The sequence below is a fragment of the Onychostoma macrolepis genome, chromosome 02, assembly GCF_012432095.1.
Source record: "Onychostoma macrolepis isolate SWU-2019 chromosome 02, ASM1243209v1, whole genome shotgun sequence".
NCBI classification, from domain to species: Eukaryota; Metazoa; Chordata; class Actinopteri; order Cypriniformes; family Cyprinidae; genus Onychostoma; species Onychostoma macrolepis.
The window spans coordinates 13,137,818-13,152,936 of NC_081156.1; the positions used below are offsets into that span (position 1 = coordinate 13,137,818).

Consider the following 15,119-nt stretch of genomic DNA (forward strand, 5'->3'; position numbering starts at 1 on the left):
CAGCTCATTCTGTGACTTCACACAACATTTGACTTTTTGAGCGCCGGCTGAGGGCAGTGCCACAACTGCAAAGAAAAAGACACAGTAATAGTTAATAGTCCACTTGAGCACAATGATTAAATAAGAACTGAAGAAGAAAATGTCCAAAATATCAAACATGGCAATTACCAAGGCACCCCAGCAACGAGATGAGCAGGATGTTCGTATTAGGCCTTCACCAGGGATTTCTGGCACGAGGAGACAGGAGAGACAAGGCTTTTATAGGAGCTCTGGAAGCACAAGGGGTTGGATCAGACAAACACAAGACTAGATCATCATCATTATCATCATCATCATCATCGATTGCTCAGGATTTCTCAATATCTGCTTGTGCAGGATATGTGCCAGTTCACATTTTACAGAAGGAGCCATTTTCTATGATGGAAATTCCCCAGTCAAGTTAATGATATATTCAAACATTTATTAATGATAAACATTAGCTGTCTTTTTTATATAAATTAATAGTACCTTGTATGCACCTAGAAAATTAGGTATCGCATTAGATCAGGGAACACCATTCACTAGTTGCTTATTAGCATGTATATTACTAGCATATTGCTGTTTACTGTACTTATTAAGCACATGTTAATAATGCCTTATTCTGCATGGCCATATTCTGGATCCCTTATACCCAATACCTAAACATAACTCCTACAAACAACTACCTTACTTACTATCAATAAGCTGCAAATTAAAAGTTTATTGAGGGAAAACTCTTAGTTAATGGTGAATATGTGTTCCCTAATCTAAAATGTTACCAAAATTACATTAAAAACAAGTGGCAACTTGCCCTTAACATAACATTTATGGAAAATACACTGAATGTTAGTGTCATTTTATTGTGTGTGTGTGTGTGTGTCTGTTTTAATATGATGATATTGAAATCAGAAACTTATAGCTAAGGTAAAGTCCCTGTGGCAATAGTCCTGATCTCTGCTGCTGTGTGCATCAGTATTAAATTGTATGTTGATGTATTGCAAGCCCAACACAGTCAGCATTTAAATTCCTTACATGCTCCTTAACATGATTGACTCATTTTGTGGTGGAGGGCTGCATTCATAAAGACATCAGTAAACAGTGTTGTCTCTGTTCGGAGACAGTTGTGTTTTTGCGCTTGGAAATCAGTGGACTGTTCTGTATTTGATTTGTGTACATTGTAAATATTACTCAATGCAAGAGCGTAAAGTACAAACTGATGCAGGTTCAGCAAAATAACCAAAAATGGGTAATTAGTGAAAGCATTTTTGACTGATTAAATGTATTATTTTGCATTCCATTTGCACTATCCACATCAATTCTTTTTAGTGTCAGTTTTCAATCTAGAAAAACATTCGATAAAATATTTTTTTGGGAAAAAAAAAAAACCCATTTCATAGATATAGACCCATAACTGAACCCTGATCCTAATTTGTATTGGGTCAATGACCAATAAAAGTGTGTTCACCTAAAGGTTTTCAACGGCCAGTGTCAATAAATCTAGATTTAAATTTAAAGATACAAGATAGTCTATGCATGACCTGACGTTTTATTCCAAAATGAGTAAATGTGATCATTATGGAGAGCTTAACACTCCCATGTAATATGAAAATAATTGTCCATACAATATCTGTGACTGGACAAATGACCCTGTGGAATGGTAAGAGGTGTCATTTCCTGATATTTTTAACTGATTACCTGATTGAGACAGCTAATCTTAGATCAGAGGTCGGCAACCTTGTGGGCGTGAAGTGCCATTTTTACATTTTTCTAGTTAACCGCTGTGCCAATTAAATACATGCTGTTTTTATACAGTAGGCCTACATACTCTTTTTTACATTTTCAGATAAAAATCAGTTTGATTATCATATCATCTGAACACCTCTGATTGGCCATTGCATCCATACGATCAAGAGAATAGTGTGTGATTGATTATAATGCGCAACACTGTAAAAACGTGTAAAAAGAAATAGAAATGAGATATGAGCATATCTAAATTTAATGCCGCAATCACACTTTTCATTTAATTTTCACTTCATTCGTGACAGCCATGAATTAGTTTAATTGTGCAGGGCATTTTTGTCTAATTTTATGGCATTTTTGCCACTGTTAACTTCCGACTTGTGCAAGTCTTACTTCTTAATTATCCTTTTTTACATGTTTTACACATGCTAGTAATTTGTATGTTCATGTATTTGAGCCATTATTGTCATGCATGCAGGATTTTTCTTTCTCACGGTCACAAAAAACATTTTCTTACAGTCACAAAAAAATACTTTGTTACTGTAGGCAGTTTTTGGTAAAAGTTTACTGTAAACATGGCATGCAATAAGTTAGTCACCTTTATGTCTCTCTTCCATCACTTTTATAGTGCTGTTGAAGTGATCTACAGTAAATTTAAAGGTGATATTATGTTGATGTTGACCTTTTCCTTTGTGTCGAATAGTTTAAATAAAAAAAGAAAGAAAATCACAAGGTAACTGTCAGACTCCGTGTCCTGTGTTTTCCCCTCCTCCTGTGTCCATATTTGGAAGTTCCTGTCCTAGTTTGTCATCATTAGTTAATTAGTTTCCAGTCCTGTGTTGTTAATTATCTCGTTTTCCCCAGTGTACTTAAGTCCTGTGTTCCCTCCAGTCTGTGTTTGGTGTTACATGTCAATTTATGTCTATCGTGTATATCAAGTGAATGTTTGTTTCATTAAAAGCTTCGTTCTTGTACTCTGCGTCTCCTCGCTTCCTGCTCCATCAGCAATTGTGACAGTAACACTTTTTATGAAAGTATAACTGAACAGACAGTTTCATTTTGGAATAATTAGATTTTCATTTTCATTTATTATTATTTTACAAAGTCAGTCATATTTAAAATATTTTATTACATGATACCCATATCTAGTAAGTAAAAAGTGCTTTTCAGGTTCTGGTCAATTTACATTAAAATATTATTTCTAACTTTTAAGAATTCAAATGAACCTAAGTATTTTAGCTCTGAAAAACAGATGGTAAACATAGCAAGCATCTGAAAAATAAAGAGTAGCCCCTAAATCTAATTATCTGATTATTTGCAGATTCTTTGGTGGTTCTACTTGTTTCTGGATTGTTTAACTGTTGAAAGTTTAATAAACAATGGTTGTTTAAGATTTTCACACACAGTCTTTCAATATGTAATGTGCTATTAATATGTATGTGACACAAAGGTAAAAAATAAATAAATAAATAATGGACTACTACAATTAATAATGATGATCTATCTATGTCTGTCTTTCCTAAGAAATCATCTCATATCACTCAGGAATTCATATGCATATTTTTCAAGAATTGTTGCTTTTTCCACTATTTTCCACAATGCTCTGTTTATACCGTCAAGTACTGATTTATACATAAATGCTCAGCATTAATGTTATGTGTGTGTGCCATTTATAATGTTATTATGTGCTATCTTATGTAATGCAGTCTTCTGTGTGTAAGGTGTGTGTGTGTGTGTGTGTGTGTGTGTATTGTCTGAAAGCTGACACTAGTTTTATGTTACAGCAGGACCTGCAAGAGAAATGCAGTTTTATTTCTCCGTGAATGACAATAACGCTTGATATGACATGAGTTGCACAGCTCCACCAGAAGGGGGTGCAGACATACAACTAAGTTTTTATCTCTATAGTGGTTACACTGTTGCCTTTCAATACTCACAGACAAGGTTTTGAGTAATTTTTTTTTCAACCCCTGTTGTAATATCACTGATCCTGAGTGTGAACAGTTTGATATGGTCACAAGATATGAATTTTTACCGACACTGCAGCATACACTCTTAGAAAAGATGTTAAAAAATTACACATTTTATGTGTAACACTCTAATTTACACATTTTGTGTCAATATTAAATAAAAATGTGTAGAAAAGAATAACTTCTTTACACATATTTATGTGTAGTTTAAAAATCGACACAACTTCTGAATTTACACACAGCATTTAACACAATATGTATAGACCAATGTGCTAACACTTTATCTGTAGTTTTTTAAAGACGTCCGTTAGTTAAATTAGCTAGTGTGGACCAATAGGGACTAACGTTACGTCTTTGAACAGAATCCAGTCAGCCCATAGTCATTTTAGTTATGACAGCGACATGCCATTTCGTTTTATTTCTGTATTGTTGTAAGTAAAATATCGCATTTATACCATAATCGCTTAATTATGTTAATTGACTAACCTTAGAGTCAAACTGCTCGTCAAAACCACCTTTTTACTAGGGAGGAGACGGTTCGCGCTGGAGACTGCTAGCAAGATTCCTGAGGTAATATGTAGTTGAAATCATATTTTGCTTACATTTATTAACAAAAGCAATGTTTCCTGCTGCTGTTGTTTTAATACTGTTTTAAACGTGCGGTCACAGCGAAATTTTGTGGGCAAAACCCGGTCATTGTCAATAACATTAGTTAGCTGAAGCACATTAGTCACGTAACTTTACTGTAAATCAAGCAGCTTTCTGTTAGTTAGCGCGGCGAAAACGCGTTGAAAACTGATTTCAAATAGACAATCTTTTCTCACTTTCACTCGAAATTCCCGAGAGAGAACCTTTACAAATGACTGAATTTAGAAAAGCGAAATTTCGCCAAACAGTGGTAAATATAACTGCACTTTTAGACTTTTTTTTTTTTTTTTATCAATAAAGAAATGGTGCTAGCAATGCTCTTTATTTATTATGTCTAAAGTATTTAAAAGTTTGCTGAAATGATTAGCAATATGTTATAAGTGCTTTGGAGCCACTGGTGCAGACTAGGTAGCTTACAATCTAAATTTGCTAACATTATATCAAATAAGTGATGTCTAACATTATGTTTATTACACAGCAAATGAACCAATCAGAAGATGGACCATTTTCTATGTTCACCATTCAGGTAAGCACTGCAATAAAACTCACACTAAATCATTCATTCATACCAAATCAAGCATTTATATTTTAGCATTATTATGATCTTTCATTTGGCAGAAGACTCTCTGCCAGAAGGTACCTAACATCAGCGCACAGGTGGGTTAACTACTGTAGGAAGGAGAAAGATCATCACATAGTGATTTCTTGCATGTGTCTTAGTGTGTTTTTGTCTCAAACAGCTACCCCTTCACTGCAGATAAGCTGAAGGCTAAATCCTCAATTGGAGTCTTTCTCTCTATGGATCTCAGCATTTTTGGACAGAATTTAGAATATGTAAGTATTAAAATCAAATCTGACATAATTTAGTTTACAGTTCAGCTGAAATGTTTGTATATGTTATTGACAAGCTGTTACTTACAAATATATTCTTATGTTAGAGTAAAAAAGGTTTAAAAATGTAGGTTAAATATAAATTGACACTAATGTGGAATTTTCTCCTCCCACTCTGTCTTAATATAGTGTTGGAACCAGGGATCTCTACTGAAGGACTGAGTACATTTGTGTTTGTGGACACGCATACAGACCAGGGAACATTCTGATGCTGTCAGTCAAGTTCTGAGCAGGATCCAGTCTTCGACGAAGTTCATTTATTCCCAAAGGTGGACAAAAACATTGTGTTGGCTTTTAAAAGGCTATTTTGATAATGAGTTTTACTCCTATGCTGTGGAAAAGATGGAGGACTACAGACATTGCTAATAAGAAATATTTTTGGAGCATCTTTCAAAATACTTTTGGCCACCAGTGTACATCAATCCAGCAAAGTTTGGAAAAAAGTGAAATGACTATGAAGGTGGGGTTATGTGTCATGTTACTTAATGACATTTCCTTTTTGACTGCTTAAAATTGTATGCATATATATATTCTGCAGTTATATGTAATTGTTGATATTTCATCATAATAAATGTTTTGACAACAAGCTAAACAACCAATGATTTTTCCATTCATTTTGTCAAATGCGAACATTTTGTTTAGAATTTTATGTATGTTTTAACATAATGTATGTAGTAAAGGACAGCACATAATGTGTTAAATTATACACATTTACACATCTTTGTGATAACCTTTCTGACACATTTACTGTGTTAAAACCATCACAATGAATGAGTAAAAAGTAACACAAAAAACGTCCCAGAACTCACCCATTAATGTGTTAAAATTTAACACAGGTTGTGTCATTTTTATCGCATCTTTTCTAAGAGTGTATGTCTCCCTCAAAGTGCAGGCCTTCACCAGATCTGTGAAGAAAAATATTGGAATAAATCACTACATGGAAGTGGACACCATTTTGTAAGTCAAAAGCAACAAGACATGGCTATAAAACCTATCACTTATAACAAAATCCATTTGTTTTTTTGTTTTTTTACTTTCTTTTTTTTAATTTACCAGGCATTGTAGGAAAGCATGTTTACCTGGTGGACCCTGGCCAGTCTCGTAGGTCATTTCAATCATGTCAGTGTACTTTTTAGTCAGGAATTCCCCCAGAGGTTTAGTAATTTCTTGAAGGCATTTAGTGGAATCAGAGAAAAGGAGGTTTCTTTCACCCTCTGACTTGAACAGATGAACATCTGTATTGGCCTGAAACATAGTGAAGATTTTCAAAAACAAAGACAAATTGCTTTGCAGACAAAATGCAGAAATATGTTGAGGTTAAAAATCTAGTCTGGTAACACAAAGTAATGAAAGAGTGAACTGGACCAGAGCGTTACTGAGATGTTACCAACCTGAGCTATCAACATCACAATAGATCAGATGCAGAATGTGACAGAAAAAAAAATAGAAAATGACAGGAAGATCTACACAGAACTGCACTGAACTCACCTGAGCCTGCTTCAGAACGTTTACCACATCGGTGCGTGCATCTTCCCGGGTGATCACAGCATGAGCTGGCACCTTGGCAAGGTTACAGTTAACAAATTCAGTGTGTTTTACTGATATGTCTGGTGATTCTGGACAGATCAGTTCAAAATCATCAGACTTCAGATCCTTAGCCCAGTCCTGTCTTTTACCTAAGCAGATATAAAAACAGAGAAGGAACCATATCAGAAAAATATAATATTTAAAAATGTGGCACTATGAAAAATGAGAAGCTTTATTTATCAATGCAAACCACACTAACCATCTGTGTACTCCCCAACAATAGTGTGCTTGATAAAAGCAACATCACCAGTTTTTTCTGCAAGACACCTACAAGAAGAGTGAGATCATATTCTGCTTTAGATTATGAAGTGGAGTCAGAATACAAATCTAATAAAGCACATCCCTTTTAATTACAGTGTGTGGGATATGGTCCAGTACCTGAAAGCCCCATCATAGCCATAATAAATCTCATCAGAAGAGGCTTTGCACTTGCTCTCATCTCCTACCGCCTTCCCACTGCCTTTACACAGTTCACACATGTTTGTGTTGGGATCAGCACCAGGAGCGCAGCCTTTACTGAAGAACTTGTCTGAGAAATAAAGAGAAAATGTGCTATTTTATGTGTTTACAACAACTCTGTGTGATTGTCCATAGAAAAAATGTATTAACCAACTGCGAGTGCATATTTACTAATACTCACATAAGGTACAGTCAGGTGTTTGGCCGCATATGGCTGAATCTGGGACTTTCCAGCCAGCATTGCGGTTCAGGCCAGTGTGGCAGGACTTCTTCCCTTTCAGAGTTTTCCAGGTTACACCTGAGCCCTTGCGCACCACAGCCACAACATAGTAAGTTGAGGCCTCTGTGCACATCACAGAAATGAAGTTTAAACATCCAAACGATGATGTTCTGTTTATAATAAGCATGTGTTTTGTTGTCTACCACTTTATATGGACAAGCTCTTTAAAGCAGGGTGGATTCTGATTGTCTGTCAATGTTTTTATAGTTCATCAGCTGGAAAATATAGTTTTTGAAAGTGATTCCAACTATATCTTTTCTCTGTGCTGTTATAAGGTGAGTAAATGATGACAGAATTTGTATGTTTGGATGAAATATCCCTTTAAGCCAGAATTAGCAGACCAATTTTCATAGAAAACAGTGACAGACCAATACAAAAGTGGAAGTATGTTATACTTACCTCCACCACTATCATCACAGCTTTCTACAAGTACAAAGTAGTGAATAGAATATTAGGTTTTATCAAACATGTTAATTCTGACAAACAGGTGGCTTATGAACTAATTTAAAAAACATGAGATAAATAGCATTTCTCAGTTTTAGTGGATGTAAAGTATGCAGTCAGTACCAAAAAGTTCACACAAAAAAGGCTAAATAATATACATATATTTTTAGCAATGGATGAAATAATTAAAATAAATGTTGTTTGATGCAGGATTATTTGTGGATTAATTGTCGTAATACTTTTTTGGGGACACTGTATACATTCACATGTATTTTTAGCATGTGTGTCACCTTTAAGGGCACGCATGGCCTCAAAGTACTCTTCTCTCAGGTAGATGAAGGAGTCTTAGGGAGCTCCACCAGTTCAGATGCAGAGTCTGAGAAAATCATGTCTTTACCCCCAACAGCAGCAGAAGAGAAAATATCTGAATCCTGTTGAGCACAACAGTTGAATATTCAAAGTTGGCTTTCAGTGTCTACCGAATATATTGTAGGCGTATTATATGGTTAAATGATTTAGATCAATATTACTCATTTCTTAAAACAATGACAGGGTCATTCTTCAGTAATAATGCAGTCAAGAGAAATTAAAAGTAACTAATACAACATTCGTTTGAACTGGCATACCGGAATCTGTTTAAGGACTTTATAAATGTGCTGTGAATCTGCGTCCTTGCGGCCGATGACAGCACGGAAAGGCTCTTTGGCGAGGTAGCAGTCCTTGTACTCCTCAACGCTTTTCCTGCTGCCATTCATGCACAACAGCTGGTAGCTCTGCATCTCACTCGCTTAAGAGTTCAGATTGGACAAGAAGCTTGTAAATCAGCAGCCATGGAATCATAACCTCCTGCCACGACTCTTTATCTGCCTAATATCTTTAACAGTTTTAAGACAGTCAATAATTATTTTGATTTTGGTAAAAGATAATACTCACGTGGGATTGCATCCTTACAAACAAAGGCAACTTGTCCATGACCATTTTTCAAGCACCTGGAACGTATGCATGAGTTATATTGTTGTTCATTTGTAGAGAAGACAATGGAATATGAGAGTGTGTTAGTGTGAACCGTACTGTAAGGCTCCTTCATCACCGTAGTATTTTTCATTTTGTGAGCAGCTGCAGTCACCCTGGCAAGATTGGCACAGGTTTGGATATTGGGCTTTTGATATTCCAGGAATGCAGCTGCTTGAAAAGAACTGTGACACAGCTGGAGAACACAAAAAAGCACAACTAAAAACCTGATATTGTATTGTAAAACCTATTATTGTATCCAGCCTATCACATGGCTACTCATCCTCATCCTAACTTTGTATTACTAGCTCTTCACATATTTATTGCCTCTTTATGATGAATCGCTTCTTGTATTTTGGATGAACACGTCTGCTAAATTAATAACTGTAAATGTAAAAGTCCATGTTCAAAACAACTGAAAGTAGTGCCATATCCACCTGATTTTTCATTTTAGAAGTAAGCTATTTTTCCTGTAAATGTGTAAACCGTTAACTGTAAGCTGTAAACTGTTATAGATAAATTACTAGAAGAATAACAAAGTGTGGTAAAAAAAAAGATTATGATAATACATTTTATGATAAATACTAGTTTGCAACATCAAGCAGCATATTGGACTGAGATAAAACTGGAAGTCTTGCACATTCGAGTTAAAAATGGCCGTGTCTGCTCTTATATTGAAAATACAGTGGAAGCAAAGTTGCAATGGATGATGATCAATATTAGGAAATATGAGACCTCTGTATATCAATATTCCAGAGAGTTGTGTAATAATAATTTACACAATAATAATCCAGCCACACTAACCCCTCTCAAGAGGCATGTCATCAGGACCATCCCATTGAATCTTATTTCGTGCAACCAGTCTTCCTATGGGTATATTCCAGCCTCCAGGTCTTTGATAACAACTGTGGCATGAAGTCTTTCCTTTGAGATCATTGATGGTAAAGTCAGTGTCCTTCTTTACCACAGCCACAGCATAACAGTATTCTTGAGAAGAAGTGGAGAAGAAAGAAGGTAAAGAGAATCAAAAAGACATCTGTCAGAAACCACCGACTTATAAATTGAAAAATATTTAGAGACAGCTTCATCATGTGCCGTATATATTATTAGGAGAAAAAATAAGGAAACATCTGCTAATTTAGTTGTCATAGCACTAAATTCAAAATCATAAATAGGGGCAATCTTGTCTCACTGCTGGTATTGGAAAAGTAAGACCGATTAACCCTTGGCAACTGCTAGTTGGTCAAACTAGTTCTTAAGACAGTCTTAACATGGTGGCTAAGTTTATGCAACTGGCCCCTGGGCTAAGATATATGGGGAATGAAGCCCCCTCTGCGTAAACTTATCCCAGTTGGAGAATATGTCAAATATATGTTAAGTTTAGGTATTGGGTAGGATTAGTGATATATGAAATGTGAATATGTGAATATGTGTCACGGATATGTGGTTGTAGTCAAATTAAATAAAGGTCAGGAGAACGAAGTAGCATCAACACACTTTTCCATTTATTTAACATTTAGCTGAGACAAAGAAAAGGGGGAAAACTGAGGACTTATAACATGAAGAGAACAAAATAGCGTTACAAGATAACACAAATCAGGTGAGGATGATAAACGAAGATTAATGACAAAGACCTGAACAAAACCAAATAAGGGCAAACAGGAAACTAGAAGGGCAGGTACGTGACAATATGTGGTTTATACATATTGATAAACAGCTAATAGGCATGCTAATAAGCAACTAGTTAATAGTGAGAATTGGTCCCTAAAGTGTTTCTGTAACAGGGCTGACGAGACGTGCGGATCCAAGTGCAAGCTTTTATTTACAGGCATTGTCATAAATACAGGCTGGGTCGAGCAATGGCAAACAGGTATGGCAGGGACAAGACAAAGAGTAATCCTAGGGCAAGCGAAGGTCGGTAGACAGCGAACAGTATCCGAAGGGGTTAGGCAGAGAGATAACCCAGGTACAAGAGCGATAATCCAGGCAAGGGAAATAATCAGAGTCCGAACAGGGAGACAGGGGTAAACACTAGGAACACAGACTAGAAAACAACAAAAGTTCCGTATCGCAGCTAACACTAGGGGAGTGAAAAACGCAGAACAATACAGGAACTAAAAAGAAACACAGGGTAGAAATAAACACAGGTGAACAGGTAATGCAAGACTAGGGTACAGACAAGGGCTCTATAGAGTAGCTACAGCTAGGGGAGCAGTAAACACATACAATACTCGGCAACAAGGGAAACAAAGTCCAGGGTTATATAAGGTGTGTGATCAGTGTGTGTGTGTGTGGGATCAGGTGTGCGTGTGATTAGTGCAATGAGTGATTGGTGACAGCTGTGATCAGTGTTGGATGATGGGAAATGAAGTCCAGTGTTATGTATGGTGTGAAGTCCATGTGGTGAGCGAGTGACCTCTGGTGGAGGGTGAATGGAAGTGCAGACTGGATTCGTGACAGTTACCAATAATTTACATTTAATTGTCATATTAGCATTAAAATATCTGTTTACACTGAATGGTACCAATCATTTGATCTATAGGTTATGATGAATAATGAAAATGTTTATTATATATAGTAATATTTATTCTTGTAATCAACACCACAATAAAATAATAAAATATTTACTTTTTTTAGATTTCTCCATGATGATAGGTCGGAGTTTATATGGAATTAGTCCAGCTTTGTAAATATGTTGTCCATCTGCAGTCATAGCATCTGCTTCACCGTTCTGTGAATCATAGACAATTTAATAAAAATGTTATTTAGACTAAACAAAACAGTGTGTGTGAGGTAAAATCAGGGATCGGTTCTTGGACCCCTCCTCTTCTCCACATACACTACATCACTGGGTCCCATCATACAGGCACATGGATTCTCCTACCACTGCTATGCTGATGACACACAGCTCTATCTCTCTTTTCAACCAGATGATCCAACGGTAGCTGCAAGGATCTCAGGTTGCCTGGCAGACATCTCGGCATGGATGAAAGAACATCACCTCCAGCTCAACCTGGCAAAGACTGAGCTTCTTGTCTTTCCTGCCGCTCCAACTCTACAGCATGACATCACGATCCAGTTAGGTTCATCAACAATTACCCCATCAACTTCGGTCAGAAATCTTGGTGTAATCTTTGATGACCAGCTGACCTTCAAAGACCACATTGCAAAGACTGCTCGATCTTGCAGGTTTGCACTACACAACATCAGAAAGATCAGGCCTTTTCTGACGGAGCATGCTGCACAACTTCTTGTCCAGGCCCTTGTCATTTCTAGGCTGGACTACTGCAATGCTCTTCTGGCTGGACTTCCATCAAACACAGTCAAACCTCTACAAATGATTCAGAATGCGGCGGCACGACTGGTCTTCAAGGAACCCAAAAGAGCCCATGTTACACCTCTCTTTATCTCATTGCATTGGCTACCAATCGCAGCTCGCATCAAGTTCAAGACACTGATGCTTGCTCATAGAACAACCACAGGCTCAGCACCGCCTACATGCACTCACTATTAAGAATCTACATCCCCTTCAGAAGTCTGAGATCTGCTAGTGAGCGCCTCGTGGTACCATCACAAAGAGGCTCAAAATCACTCTCCAGAACATTCTCGTTCACCATTCCTGGCTGGTGGAATGATCTTCCCACCCATATTCGGAGTACTGGATCCCTGTCAATCTTCAAGCAACAGCTGAAAACTCATCTCTTTCGACACTACTTGACTTCAACCTACACATAAAAAAAAAAAAAAAAAAAAAAAAAAAATCTTTCTCCTTACTTATTCCTTCCCTTGCTAGCTTGTACTTATTTAAACAATGCCTGAGACTTGGTGTTACAAGCACTTCCTTTGTCGGATTGCCTCTTCAAGATGAATCGCTTCATGTGTTCCCCAAATTGTAAGTCGCTTTGGATAAAAGCGTCTGCAAAATGACTAAATGTAAATGTAAATGTAAAATAATAATCCTATTTTACTACCTCAATGCTTTTCATGCACTCAGTTTGAGAAGATTTGAGAACACACTCAAGCTCAGGTGCTTTGGTGGCGAGGTATTGGCATTTAGCGAAGCAAAATGATTGACAACACAAATTGACTTTTTGAGCGCCGGCTGAGGGCAGTGCCACAACTGCAAAGAAAAAGACACAGTAATAGTTAATAGTCCACTTGAGCACAATGATTAAATAAGAACTGACAAAAAAGTCAAAAAATCAAACATGGCAATTACCAAGGCACCCCAGCAACGAGATGAGCAGGATGTTCATATTAGGCCTTCACCAGGGATTTCTGGCACGAGGAGACAGGAGATACAAGGCTTTTATAGGAGCTCTGGAAGCACAAGGGGTTGGGTCAAACAAACACATCCAGACAAATCATCCTCATCATCGTTTGCTCAGGATTTCTCAATATCTGCTTGTGCAGGTTATGTGGCAGTTCACATTTTGCAGAAGGAGCCATTTTCTATCATGGAAATTCCCCAGTCAAGTTAATGATAAATTCAAACGTTTAATATTGATAAACATTAACTCTCTTTTTTGTATAAATTAATAGTAGAAATGTACAATTATACTGTACACGCACCTAGAAAATTAGGTGACACTTTAGATTAGGGAACACCATTCTTTGTTATTAGCATGCATATTATTAGCACATTGGCTGTTTATTAGTACTTATAAAGCACATATTAATGCCTTATTCTGCATGACCATATTCTGGACCCCTTAAGTCTACCCAATACCTAAACATAACTACTACAACCAACTATTTACTATCAATAAGAAACACATTAGGGGTTTATTTAGGCAAAACTCTTAGTTAATAGTGAATACATATTCTCTCATCTAAAGTATTACCAAAAATTGCATTAAAAGTGACAACTTGCCCCAACCTGACATTTATTTGATTTGATTTTTATTTATACAGTCATATTGAAATTGTATTTTATGCAACTGGAATTTTAACTCAAAATCTTATAGTTAAGATAAAGTGTCAGGGTTCTGTCACTTCGGTCTAGTTTATTCGTGGTATTGTGACAGAGCTCTGACACTCCCTTCTTGTCTTGTTTTCTGGTGAGCGCGCGGCTTCGAGTGTGCTCAAGCCGCGCGCTCTCTTGTCTACGTGCTCTGTTTCATGTTGGGGCGTGGTGTTCGGATCCCGGCACGCTGGCTTGCTCAGGCTCTGTTCTGGTTTTCGTGTCGGGATTCGGACACTCACGTTCCAGGTCTGTCTTGCTGTGGGAGCGTGCGGTCTCGAGTTCGCTCGGGCCGTGCGCTCCTCTGTCCGTGTGTGTTGTGTTTTGTTCGGCACACGGTTCGGGTTCGGCCGCGTGCTCTCTCTTGTTCTGTGTTGCACGCAGCTTGTGTTTTTTCACTGGCTGCTTGCTTTTATGTTGTCATGTCTTGTGTGAACACGCGGCTTATGAGTATTCTCATTAGCTGCGTGTTCGTGTCCTGTTTAGCACATGGCTGATGATTGTTATTGCTGGCCATGTGCTTGTGTTTTTGTTTTGTGTGAGCACATGGCTTTTGTCCTAGTTTTCTGTCTGCCATGTGCTCTCTCATGTCAATTTGTCTTGACCCCTCCCACCTTGTTTCCTGATTATTGGTTAATTTGCCCCACCTGTGTTATCTCGTCACCCTCCTCATTTGCTCCCTAATCTCCTTGTGTTTGCAGTCCCGTGCGAGTTCGTTGAATGTCAAATGTGGTAACCGTGCCTGGTGTCCTGTCCTGCCTAAGCCTGATCCAGCCTTGCCAGTCTGTTTTCCCCTACGGGGTAGTTTTTATTTATATTTTTTGCTAAGAAAGCTCTTTTCCTCCTGCGTTTGAGTCCTCGCTCTCATCCCTTCACCCAACCCTGACATAAAGTCCCTGCATGCGGCAATTAATCCTGATCTCTGTGTGTGTCAAGTTATTGCAAGCCAAACACAGTCTGCATTCCAATTCCTTACATGTGCTCACGGATGGACGATCTGACAGGATTAACGTTACCTCCGACTGGGTGACTCGAGTCGCATATAACGTTTGAGAAACCAAACGAGTAGTAAAGAGAAACTCACTTGTGTCTATCTAGTCATGAAGAT

The 15,119-nt window shown here is 37.5% G+C and overlaps 1 protein-coding gene and 1 long non-coding RNA gene across 2 annotated transcripts; one reads left to right on the forward strand and one right to left on the reverse strand.

Moving 5' to 3' along the window:
* Positions 1 to 18: 18 nt before the first annotated feature.
* Positions 19 to 13,329, reverse strand: LOC131528162 (serotransferrin-like). Its single transcript, XM_058757137.1, is given in 18 exon segments — positions 19 to 65; positions 169 to 269; positions 6,077 to 6,172; positions 6,347 to 6,512; positions 6,756 to 6,943; positions 7,054 to 7,121; positions 7,233 to 7,383; positions 7,495 to 7,656; positions 7,993 to 8,043; positions 8,328 to 8,381; positions 8,384 to 8,468; positions 8,664 to 8,824; positions 8,971 to 9,026; positions 9,109 to 9,244; positions 9,853 to 10,035; positions 11,677 to 11,779; positions 13,020 to 13,168; positions 13,268 to 13,329. Coding segments are annotated over 17 exon segments (1,857 nt in total). The 5' UTR covers positions 13,305 to 13,329; the 3' UTR covers positions 19 to 65; positions 169 to 258.
* On the forward strand, positions 4,105 to 5,848 carry LOC131524587 (uncharacterized). Its single transcript, XR_009267016.1, has 5 exons — positions 4,105 to 4,298; positions 4,855 to 4,902; positions 4,995 to 5,033; positions 5,117 to 5,210; positions 5,397 to 5,848. It is a non-coding gene; the product is annotated as an uncharacterized LOC131524587 (long non-coding RNA).
* Positions 13,330 to 15,119: the final 1,790 nt, after the last annotated feature.